Source organism: Helobdella robusta (assembly GCF_000326865.2).
Source record: "Helobdella robusta unplaced genomic scaffold HELROscaffold_38, whole genome shotgun sequence".
In the NCBI taxonomy this organism is placed as follows: Eukaryota; Metazoa; Annelida; class Clitellata; order Rhynchobdellida; family Glossiphoniidae; genus Helobdella; species Helobdella robusta.
The window spans coordinates 658,032-671,307 of NW_008704829.1; the positions used below are offsets into that span (position 1 = coordinate 658,032).

At 33.5% G+C, this 13,276-nt stretch overlaps 3 protein-coding genes across 3 annotated transcripts; 2 read left to right on the forward strand and 1 right to left on the reverse strand.

The window, feature by feature from the left end:
- Positions 1 to 3,201: 3,201 nt before the first annotated feature.
- HELRODRAFT_83772 (hypothetical protein) lies at positions 3,202 to 4,553 on the reverse strand (the record flags this gene model as incomplete). Its single annotated transcript, XM_009023771.1, has 4 exons — positions 3,202 to 3,468; positions 3,831 to 3,932; positions 4,105 to 4,236; positions 4,389 to 4,553. Coding segments are annotated over 4 exons (666 nt in total), but the record flags the coding sequence as incomplete, so codon positions are not given.
- Positions 4,554 to 9,356: 4,803 nt separating this feature from the next.
- Positions 9,357 to 10,286, forward strand: HELRODRAFT_176515 (hypothetical protein; the record flags this gene model as incomplete). The annotated part of the gene is made up of 2 exons (XM_009023864.1): positions 9,357 to 9,459; positions 9,844 to 10,286. The coding sequence occupies 2 exons, from the start codon at positions 9,357 to 9,359 to the stop codon at positions 10,284 to 10,286; spliced, it is 546 nt and encodes a 181-aa protein (XP_009022112.1).
- Positions 10,287 to 11,161: 875 nt separating this feature from the next.
- Positions 11,162 to 11,571, forward strand: HELRODRAFT_176516 (hypothetical protein; the record flags this gene model as incomplete). Its single annotated transcript, XM_009023865.1, has 2 exons — positions 11,162 to 11,422; positions 11,482 to 11,571. 2 exons carry the CDS (start codon positions 11,162 to 11,164, stop codon positions 11,569 to 11,571), a joined length of 351 nt encoding a protein of 116 aa, XP_009022113.1.
- Between the last annotated feature and the right edge of the window lie 1,705 nt (positions 11,572 to 13,276).

The window sequence follows — 13,276 nt, forward strand, 5'->3', positions numbered from 1 at the left end:
GTGTCTGGTATTCCCCAGTCAATAGAGAGCTTATTAAGAAATTCATTCGAACGTACGTACATATATGCTACAATTTATTGACAAAAACCGATCAGTTTAAAAGTGTGTGTGTGTGTGTGTGTGTATGTAAATGGATGAATGAACGTATGAATGAGTGAATGAATGAATGAGTGAATGAATGAATGAATGAATGAATGAGTGAATGAATGAATGATAGAATGAATGAAAAAATGATATTGCTTCTAAAGATATGCAAATGAAAAATATTAAAAACATTTAAAAAAGTCTCATCATTTCGTAAATGAACGAATGAATGAATAAACAAATGATTGAATGAATGAATGACAAAATGGATGGATCGATCAATCAATCATCAATCAATCAAAAAATAATTAAATGAAAGAGCAAATGAACGAACGAACGAATAAAAGAATGTACTTCTAGAGATGTACTACTATCCATATTGTCATTATATTTCGTCTACGCATTAAAACGAAAAAAAAAAAAAAATTTCTATAAAAAATATAGTTGCTTCTCTCAGCCTCCCTCTCTCTCCCTCTCCCTCCCTCCTTCTCTCTCCCTCTCTCTCCTTCTATCTCTCTTTCTCTCTCTCCTTCTATTCCATTTGAAATGAAATGCTTTTTTATTGGAAGAATTGCGTATCTCGTTTTTAAATATAGTAAAAGGTTAATTTAAGGAAAATTAAATAAAAATAAACTAAAATAATGAAAAAATCCTTCAAAAAAATTTAGTTGCATTGAAATGAACACATAAAATCTTTCAGGAAACAAATTAAAACTCAAATATGCCAAAATTTGAAAATTCAGTTCAATTAAACTCAATCACACATATGCACATATACATAGACATTTAAACATATGAATACATGTGCATAGGTTCAGACATATACAAACAGACGCACATACACACACACGCACACACACATGCACCCATTATGCACATACAATCACATACATTAACTCGTAAGAGGCCTGAAACATTCAAAAATCTCATAACAAAATAATATAAACACGGGAAAGATTGCACTATCAACCATAGAGCAACACATTACTAAGAGGTATATATCTACTATAACGTAAACATACAATACAAAAATCTCACACATAACTTGACACACATAAATCAACCTATCGTATCGTGTGCTTCTCCAATGTGACGATGATAAGCAAGTACAAAAACGAACCTTGGAACTTTAAAGACATGGGGTTGCATGGAATTTTATTAGTATTAAATACTAGGCTGCTAATGTAAAATAATGGTACACGTATATATTTACACACGCACACGCGCACACACGCACGCACACAAATTCAGGCAGACACACACGCACACACATACACACATCGATAATTATGCAAACACACATAAACACACATCTATGAATATTTATATACATTTCATCAAATCAAAAAACTTTAAAAGATAATTATTCACAATAATACATATAAATATATATGTATATGTATATATAATCAACATAACATCGTCACTGAATGGGATGGTGAAAATATAATGATGATGATATGGATGAACCAAAACAATGGAAAATAAGAAAATAGATAGATATACAGATATAGATGGATCATATATCCATCTGTATCTATACTGATACATTGATTGACTGATCTATATAGAAGAATGGAAATGAATGAATAGATAGATAGACAGATAAATGGATAGATAGATGGATGGATGGATGGATGAATGAATGAATGGATAATTAGATAAATATATGTATCTAGATATAGATGGATGGATAAATAGATAGTTATATTGATGGATAGATAGATATATAGATATGTGACATGTTATTGCTAAAGAAAGCAACCTTTTATTTATCACAGATATATCCGTTGTTACTATAATTTATTATTGTTATTATTATCATCATCAATATTACTTTTATTCTCTCTCTCTCTTTCTCTTTCTATCTCTCTCTTTCTTTCTCTCTCTTTCTATCTCTCTCTTTTTTTCTCTCTCTCTCTTTTCTCTCTCTTTCTTTCTCTCACTCTCTATTAGTTTCTTTTCTTGGAACATACTAGTAAAAACTTAAACATAAATCTCGATATGAAAATATAAAAGTTTAAAAAAAATGAAAATGGACGAATGAATGAACTGGTTTTTCAACATTCAGTTCATCTGAAACCAACTCCCAACCCTTCCTTCAACATCTACATCCAGAGCTTTACAGATCCGTACAGATTGTGTTGTTTTTGGTGTCCGGTTTGGAGTTTTCTGTCATATATACATACTTACAATACTATTGGTAAATCTTACATACATACTTACATACGTATTATACAGAAGTAATAATATAATTTGAATAAAATAAATAAATGATATCAATAAAAATTCATTTTTTTGCAGAAGAATTGATACATAAATAAATAATTAAACAAGAAGAAAATATATCAGTGTGTGTGTGTTTGTTTGTTTGTGTGCGTGTGTTTGTGTGTGTGTGCGTGTCTGTGTTCGTGTGTGTGTGTGTAAATAGTAAATATTAAGTCTGTTGTTGAAAAATACTACTAAATGATGGCAGCCAACACTGAAATGAGTAACGTCACATAACATTATTATCGTAAGTAATAATATATTCTTTTTCTTTAAGTCTCAAATTTTCAGATGTATCAAACAAACAAACAAACAAAACAAAACAAACAAACAAACAAAAAAATGTTATGTTATGTTATCTTAAGTTATGCATGCAAACATGAATAATTGGATAAAGCAATAATGATTGATTGAGGATTTATTGATTTAATTAAGAGAATAAGTTTGTTTGAGTTTGATCGTTTAAGTTTGATCGAATAAACGAACGAATGAGTGAATTCAGGTATGATTGAATGAGTGGTTGAATGCATGAATGAATGAATGAATGAATGAATGAATAAATGAATGAATGAATGAATGAACGAACGAAATGATGAATTAATGAATTTGCAGTTCAATTACATCAACATTAAACGAATGTTATATACAAATAAAAATCAAATTTACATCTTCTGAGTAACCAGGAATGAAGCAATGTCTTTTTCATTCTTATGTAACAACTATCGTTCGCCTATCTTCTGCTTCATTCATTCATTCATTCATTCATTCATTCATTCATTCATTCATTCATTCATTCATTCATTCATTCATTCATTCATTCATTCATTCATCCATCCATTCATTCGCCCCTCAGCCAACTAGCCTATTGAAGCAGGCCACGCAATAGTACTTACCCTCTCTGATCTTGAAGCCGCCCAAACTCAACCTCACCCTACAAAACGAGCAGACGAAATGATCGGGGTGAAACTTTTTGCAGCCGACGGCAACGAACGCACCGAAGATGGCTTCGTGGCAAGTGTGGCAGCGACATAAGCGACGTTTGTGGTAGTGCTCGAAGCAGTAGGGCTGTCCGTCGTGTTCGTACACACTCTCCGCCGAAATCGGTCGCTTGCAGTCCTGTTTTGTATAAGTGTGTGTGTGTGTGTGTGTGTATGTGTGTGTGTGTGCGTGAGTGAGTCAATGTGTGAATGAATGAGTGAATGAATATACAAGATAAACAAAAGAAGAGTGAGTGCGCTAATGAATGCGTGAATAAATGAATTGTGGAAAAAATGAATGAATGAATGAATGAATGAATGAATGAATGAATGAATGAATGAATAAATGAATGAATGAATGAATGAATAAATGAATGAATGAATGAATGAATAAATGAATGAATGAATGATTAAGTGACTGAATGAATAAAAGTGTGAATATACATAAACGTTTTAACGCAACATGACGAGGAAATGCTATGGAGAACAGGAAGAACGAACCAAGCAAACAAAGCAATGGATGTGCCACTGTTTGTTCATGGCGGACAGGAAGTTGTCCATGATTGGCTGCTGGCAGGTGAAACACCTCGGCGCTATCTTGTTCTGGTAGTCTGTTCTGTTGTTGGTGTGGCGTGGCGTGGCGTGGCGAGGTGTGGCGTGGTGTGGCGTGGTGATGATGGAAACGTAGTTGTTGCAAACGAATGAAACACCGGTGAATAAATCGTCGATAAAACACAAAGCAAACAGACAAACAAACCCAACAGCAATAACAAACAACACCGTCCAACCTGCAGTAGATGTTGTTGTTGAACTCATGAAAGCCCTCCTCATCAACCAGCATCTTCTGGCAGAGGTCGCAAGTGAAGTGGTCCAGGTGCCACGTCTTGTCCAGGGCCATCACACACATCTTCGTTGACACAGAAATAAGATGAATAGTTTAATCAATTGGTCAATCAATCGTTCAGTCGATCAATCAAACAACCAACCAACCAGCCAACCGACCTACCTACCAACCATCCAGCCAACCGACCAAATCAACCATCAGCCAACTTCACTAACATCAAAAATAGGCAGAAGACACTTATTGCACTTTGGCGAAAACACGGAATGGTAATCTTTCTCACAGTAAATCTTCCCAGATTTCTCAAAGAAAATGTTCTGCTCGATGGTCTCCCGACAACAGCAGCATACAAAATGCTCCAGATGCCATGACCGGTTCAAAGCCGTTAGGGCCTGATTAGTGAATGAATGGATCGGCAGATAAATGAATGAGACGAATGAATGAAAGAGATGATGAATAGATCAGATGATGAATGAATGAGTGAATGAATATAAATGAATGAATGAATGAATGAATGAATTAATGAGGAGATGATGTGTCGTGCGGTGTGCATGTACCTCATGTTATGTAATGTGCATATATGTTGTGTTATGTGCGTGCGTGCGTGTGTGTGCGAGTGTGTATATATGTGTATGTGTGTGTTTGTGTAATAAATAAATGAATAAAACCCCAACCAAACAGAAACAGCAACCCACAAACCTTTCCAATAATATTCCCTCCGCAGGCAGCACATCTCTTTATCTGGCCCCCAGTCACATCCCTACTCTTCTCCAGCTGGACATTATCCAAAGAAGTGGACATCCGCTGCGGGGTGGCTAGATTCAACGTGCTACATGACAGCAATCGGGAAGCTGTCGCCTTGGTAACCGAGAGATAGGTGTCTGGATCAGCTGACTGTTTGCAACAATTTTGGCGGGAAAATTTATAAAAAAAAAAAGTCATCCAAATAAACCCAAATTACTTATCGAATTGAAATATATTAAAGTTTTATTTACTATTAATGAAAAATGATATTTGAATGAGGATGGCATAGGAAACAAAAATGTAATACATAGAAACAAAAATGTGGTACTTATATGCTACGTTACATGCAGAATGTACTTACAAAATACGGCATTTATGCAAGGTGCACAGTAAAACTTGTAATGGATACAGTTTACAATAAAAAATATGCTGGTAACAAGCCTTGTTTAGTCCATTTTTTTCAGTCATTTTGTTATTTCTGGGCCTGTGGTTCAATTTAATGTCATTATCGGTAGTAGTAGCAGTAGTAGTAGAAGTGGTGGTAGTAGTAGTAGTAGAAGCGGTAATAGTAGCAGCAGTAGCAGCAGGAGTAGTTGTATAATCATGACTTTTGTTAGTATTTGTTCTATTTTCTCCATTATAACTGTAATTATTGGTGTGTGTGTATTTGCTGTTGTGAGCTCTATCATTATAACTGACTAGGATATTTTTATTATTATTGATATTATCACTTGTTGTTTTGTTGCTGTTATTATTTCTATTGTTAGAAGTAGTAGTAGTGACAATAGTAGCAGTAGTAGTAGTAGTAGTAGTAGTAGTAGTAGTAGTAGTAGTGGTAGAAGAAGCAGGGGCAGTGGTTTTAGTAGAAGTGGTGTCGTTGAAGTTATTTGTGTTGTTGTTGGCACCCATCTTCATCAATGACATCATCAACTGATCTAGTTCTTTGGCTGCATGTGATTGTGACTGTCGAGTCGTTGTTGTTGTGGTGGTTGATGTCGTTGTTGTAGTTGTGGTGGTTGAAATGTTGTAGTTGTTGATGATGTGATTGTTAGTACAATTGTTGCTATAGTAATTATTGATGTTTTTGGAGGCATTGCCAATTTTGCTGCTTTTAATTTTGTAGTTGTTGTGGATAATTTTGCTATTGTAGTAGTTGCTGTCGTCGTGGTTGTTGTTGTGGTTGCTGTCGTTGCTGTTGTTGCTGCTACTACAACTGTAGCTGTTGCTGTTACAGCTGCTGTAATACTTCCTGTTGGAGTTGCTGCTGCTGTTGTTGTCACAATCGTCTTCTCTAGTGAAAGTCATCCCACCCAATTCATGCATAAGAAAGTCAAGTTGGAAGAGATTGGAGTGAAGCTCCAGAGATGATGACTCATCTGAACTTAGGGAGCCACCTTTTAACTGGAAAATGAGGTCATAGGTCATTTAAAATTACTTACTAATCACCCACACCAGTCCACAAATTTGATGTGAAATGGTTGGTTTCATCTCATTTAAGATGCCTATTTAAAGTTTACATATGAATAAGTAGGTATGTACGTGTAAATATATAAAAACATTTTTCATTTTTTGATAAACATTGCTAACTAACTGTGTATGTATATAAAATGTGTTTTTTATTGTAACAGAATGTTACATAAAATGTATTTGAAATATTTACCCAAATATATTACACAATTTTGTAAAAGTGTATGTTTGTTTATATGTACGCAGAGCTGAATTTGGAGCAGGAGTTAGGAAACTAAAAGTGCAATTGCCCTAGGATCTCCAGAAAAAACAGACTCCAATAAGTTAAAAGATAATACAATTTTGTAACTGTAAAACACAGTTAAAACACTGATTTCAAAGAGAATGTTGCCAATTTTTTTAAAACCCAATCTTATTATTATGGTGAAAATTAAAAATAATTGAAAAAATTAGAGTTCCCCAAAAAATAATTATAGGCCTTCCATTCATCATTACTCTAGGGACAACATTCCTAAAAATCTGACTTGGTATATGTGTGTGTATGTGTACGTGTACATATACATGATTGTATTGACACCTGATGGTTGAAATTTTTCTGGAAAGCACTCCTAATCTGTTTTGAGATGTCATCCAATTCATCTAACTCTTCTAATGTCTCTGAACTCTGATCAGCTGAGCTCAGGGCCAGCATTGACATTAAGGCATCTGATGTAGTTTATGTAACAATACAATAAAATGTGGTTAAAATTATTTATTTTTTTTTTATTTTTAATTTTTATGTTGATATTATTTTTAAATGCGTTATTCCAAAATTATTTTAATTTTAATGTTGATATTATTTGAAATGTATTATTCTAAAATTGAAAAAATACAAATCTTTATGGCTGCATTTTTTGTTTCATTTTTTATTATGCAAGACATTAACTTTTACACTAACTATTTAACTATTTATTAATATTTAATTTTATTAATTTATTTAATCATTAATTAAGAATCTTAGATCTTTTATTTTAATCATACATTACATAGGATCAAAAAGTCATTAACTGCATAAATACAAAATTATATAAAATATAAACTATAATATATACTATAAACTATATACTATACTCTGCAAAAGAATAATTAATTCATTTAATTAATTTTTAAATTTAAATTTTAATATTAAAAAAAATTAAAAAACAAACAAATTAAAACCAATAACATCAGTCTTCTACATATCACTAACCAAGATCCTCTAGAACCTTTTTTTTGGACAATTTTTCTTTGAACATTTTTATTTCACATTTACTGCAAAATTAAAAAAAAATGAAATAAAATGAAAAAACGAAAAAATTTTCACATAAACTTGAAATTCGACTATCGTGCAGAATGGCTGAATGGCAGACTACTATTTAAAAATGAACTTCAATTAATAATAAAATTTTCACAAAGTTAATTGAATTAAATGTACTTACTGCAATACTCACAACGAAATATACGTTATATTCGTTATGTTATATCATTTTGATAATACTTAATGCAATGCTTATAATGATGTCTGCGATACCTATTCTAATTATATTATTCTATTATATTATTACTTATTCTAATTGTATGTGCGATACTTGGTATTAGCAATAATAAGTTTGCGCTTGTTGGATAGTTTAGTTAGCAACGTATCGAATGAAAGTCACCAGTGAGTTTGGAAAATCGACCAAATGATGGTTTTATATTTCTAAATACGAAGAACAAGTACCCTTTTCAAATTTCTTTTTCATATACATCTACTAAAAATGGTAGTTTTAAATTACATTCGTTTGTAGCTTGTAATAATACATTGTGCCTGCTTAGTATTACATTTGTAATCTTTTTATTATTTATAGTTCCTGTTGAAAAATAACTTCGGTTCTGTGTTATAGTATTAATAATTTGAAAGCCAAGGAATCAGACTTTAGTGTATGTCTCAATTTAGAAAAACGACATTGACATTTTTATTCATTTATTTCGTATCAAATAACTGTTATTTTTCATCTAATTATTGAATTTTAAAAAAATGACCATTCACACGCTCTCATTCTAATGCCAACCAACACACACACTCACTTAAAGCCAGCTAATACACAACCACATCGTAGAATTATAAAGTTATTTATAAAAAGCTTTCTTTCAACAGTCAAGTACATTCTACATATGTCTCTGAAATATTCAACTGATTGTAGATAAGTGTGGAAGATGGTATAGATCAGTTTATCATCATTCGTTCGTTCTGCCTTTGATTATTGCCAGAAAGAATATCACGAATCACATTTTGTCCTTTTGGTCATCTGTTAATAAACGAAACGAAGAAATAAAATCTATTTCGTTGATATCAATGATTCACTGAATGAATGGTAACGTTATTGGCGTAGTGTGATGACAATTGTTTTGTTGAGTAGGTTTGAACTTTGTAATGTAGTTCAATTTTTTGGAAGGAATTACAAAAACCCTATCACGTGTCTTTAGTTTGGATGGCTACATGATATAAAATTTTATAGCAAGCAAGAGATTATTTCTTTGTTTCGCGTTCATTACACAATAATCGCATACTAAGGGTTAAACAAATTCGGCCAAATAGCACTAAATCACCAGTTTCTTTGTGCTAGCTAGCTCGCCCGCTCACAAGCATAAATTATGTTAATGCGGACAGTGTTAGTCTGGTAGGCCAACAAATATGTAGGCCAGAATCAAACACACGTGTGCTTTGTTGTAGCGAATGATTTACGTATATGGACAAATGATGTGCAGTTGTTGATGCTAATTTAAATAGATGAAACTGTAGTTTAAATGCATGTATATATACATGTATGCATATGTTTGTGTTTGTGTGTGTACTAAAGAGTATATAAGTCACAAGAAATGCACATTAGAGCTCTATAAGCGTAAAAAATAGTTAAAATATCGTGTGTAAATGAGTATTGTATAATGAATTAATAAATAAAATTCAAGACAATCTAATGTACTACCTGATTGTTATTTTTGTGTTTATTTTGGATGTCTGGACGATTCGTACAGTAAGACTCAATGCTTCAGACTCCGACTGTGCCAACAAACTGGCGGGTTAAAGCGATGGGATTCCTTAATAAATTCGACAAATGTTTATAAAAATCATTTCCTGCTTTTGAAATCATTTATTGCTTCCTATGTGCAATCCATGCGTGTTGAATTAAAAAAATAACTGTAAGACCTAAGCAAATTGTTGCGTACATTCATTCATTATTCATTTAATCATTGTCAGTGAACCGAATATTTAGAGATCAGATCAGTGAACACTGTGCTCATCCTCTCCCAAATTGTAATTTTTGCACCATACAACTTTACTGTAATTGTAATATCATGGTACAACACAACACCATAATTTGATGTTCTACCCATCCATTTAAAACTGTGCTAATCGATCACAAACTCGTCGAATTCAACTTGTTGATTACCACATTCTGACAGCAAATTTGGATAAACATAACATCGAATATACAATAGACACAATCAACGTTTCAATTCTAATTATCTACAATTTTCCTTTTTTTCAAAACTCTGCTTTAAAAGTTTTTATTCCCAGACAATCCCTTACCGACAATAGCGAAGCACAATGGATTAAGGAGTTGCCACGTTATGTAGAAGACAACACCACCGCTGAGGAAGTACTTCAGGGATCAACACCCTGGACCAATGAGGTCTTGAGGAAAGCATACTTCAAAAACCTAAGAGCGAGTTTCAAACGAGGAACCAAAACAGAAAGAGGGCAACGAAAAATGGCTCACAAAGAAGCCCTGCAAACAGTAGCATTATTCATGGAACTACCAGAGTACCCTGACTTTCCAAGCGCGAGAAAGGAACATCTCAAAAGACGTTCACTCATGCAAAACATCCCCGGAGTCGAGATTTGAGATTGACATTTTTTATATAATTATTTTTTGTATAACTATGTTTTTTTTATATGTTAGACGCTTTATATGTTTCTTATGAATTTAATGTTTTATTTCTAAACGTTATTATGTTTTCATATGACTAATGCAGTTCTTGGTTGAAATTTTTTTTCTCTATCATTTCAATTTGAAAACAAATTTATTTTTTAAAAGTGAGGGATATCATGTAAATCAACAAATAAGAGAAAGACGCACATGACAGTAATTCATCACGACTGGAATGCAAATAATTTTCCATGAAAGTACAGACTAGGTTGTTAGACCAGTGTACAACCATTAAGACGCCAATGCGCAAGCACTCTCTCTTATATAAGGAAATGCAGCATTATGCATAGGACAGATAGGACACAACATACAAGATACAAAGATAAGAAAAAGGAGGTAGAGGTAAAGGAAGAAAGAAAGCAGGTCTATTGGTTTGGTATGTATCATTTTTATTCGTCTATATAATCTCGTTTTTGAAAAAGAACAATCAAACTAAAATGGATTAGTTTGAGTTTGATTCACTAAAATATAATATTTCTTATCATCGTAACTAACCTAATAACTAAGTCGTATGAGTCACCACTTAATTCGTCACCACTTAGTATTTATTTGGCTCACAGATCGAATTGTTCAGGGAACTACCAAAGTAGCCTGACTTGCCAAGCGCGAGAAAGGAGCGCCAAATGAGACGTTCATTCATACACAATGTAATTAAAGTAGTAGGATTTTGGGATTAACATTGTAAAATCTGATGATAACAGTAACCAAGCTCGGTTAAACTTTGGCCCGGTTATAGTTGATGAACATCAACTGTAGGTCTGTGTAAAGGATTTGTTATTGCTAGGGCAGCGATGTGTGAACTAACGACGCGTTTTCTGCCCGGGTTTGATATGGGTCAGGGTACAAGAGAACTACCAGGTAAAGAAAAACTCGTGGCAAAAGCCAGGAAGGTGGTCAAGCAATTTCTGGTTTTTGACAGCCTTTCACCCATGGAGTCCAGCGTAGAAAAGTGTTTGGATCCGAAAATTACAGTGTCACATGGTAAACAATCAACGGTGGCAGTTTCATCTGATACGAAGAATGCTGAAAGCCAGACGGAGAACTTAGAAGAAGTCCCGTCTAAACCTTCCGCGATCAACCACACGGAAAACTGAATTTCTGAAATTCCCAGGAATCCGGTACGATGATGCACGATAAGGCGTGTACCGAAGTTGCTGACGGATTATTTCTGGTAGAGCACGGGATGAAGACGAAAGCATAGGTAATACTCAGCACAGGTAAGTCGCCAATTAAACAGTCACCTAATATTATTTTATATAGGACGAACAGTTTGGAGTTATTTAAAGTTGGGCTGAGCGAGAAAATTTCTCTGAGAACAATGTTATTCGTTCAGTAACATCGTAGCATGGTGAAGAGCGGACAATATAACAATATGGTTGTTCATCTGACGCGATTGTTTTTTGAGTACCCTGAAATAAGAGACATAGTGCACAAATGCAATCTGAGGTTTGAAACTTTCCTCAAAAAACACGTCAGAAAAAGTTTCACAATTATTGTGAAATCCATTTTTGCCAATCCACATCATAAAAAAATAAGAATCATGATCAGCAAACGAGTGGCATGGCCAAAATTGCAGAAATGGACTTGTAATTAAAAAAAAGTTGGCTTCAGCCCCTAGGCCCTCTATTGGCCACGTCATTGGTTGGAGATGATGGTCCATCTCAAATCGCAAATTCTGAGATGTGTATGCGTCAATTTTTCATCACCCACTAATGTTCAGGTGGGTTGTTGCACGGACACGTTTCACGTTGTTGCGAGACATGTAACACGTTGTTGCGAGACATGTTACACTTTGTTGTGAAACATATTGCACGTTGTTGCGAGACATGTTACATGTTGTTCATGGCAAGAACATATAAAAAAAACTTGATCCAACAAGATTCCAACAAATATTCACAATATCTGAAGTGTTGTTAATGCTGTTTTCAAAGCTAGCAGGTGAAACTGAGATGTTACTACATTGTAAGGAACCTCACAAATGATTTTCACATTAATTTTATAATGTGGCGTAGCTTTTTATGTAAAGCTATTAAAAATGGACATTTTTTGAACTGATATAAAATTTTATATTTGATTGAATTCTTTGCAAAGATGTTCAAATCTATCTGGCGGGAACTGAAAAAAACGCCAAAACTCTATCTAGCCTAACTTGAAATTAAAACTTGAGATCTAAATTTGGCGGAGATGGATCAATAAACCAAAAAAAAGAACATTATATATCGTTGTTCTTAATTCACTTTGCATCTTGAACTTGAACTTACACATAATTCACAAATATTAATTTATCTATTGTTAAAAATATTAATAGGCTGAAAACTTTTTGAAGACGAATCGATTAAAAATTAATGTAGCAACTAACCGTCAAATAATTCCTTCGTACTCATGGCGGGTACCCTACGGCCACTACCTTCAATTTATCTTTTTCTTCCTCTTCATCGCCGAAGCCAGTTTGAAAAAATTTGAAGATTTTAAATCACCAATAGAGAAAACAAATTAAGAATTAATATTAACATATAACATCGCCTAAAACAATTGATATAAATCCTAAAACACCAAATTAAAACCACATATATACCTTATCTTACGAACATAACAAAGAAAAATTTAAAACGTACCATGTTACGCACACAGAGTTCAGAAGCAGTCACGGACGGCCAGCGAGAGAGTAAAATGTGTAGTAATGTATCTAGCCACTATTTAAATAAGGCCAACAGTTGAAAATACAGCAAGCTGCATGTGTTTAACCTACAATAGGCAAACCAATGTTCCTCCTACTGCTACATACATAAGTCATACATACATACACATACACATTCAATCATATATACAGCATGTATGCATACATATATATAATGGTTGAGTATTCGTTTGTATGTGTCTTTGTCCGTGTGTGTGTGTGTGTGTGT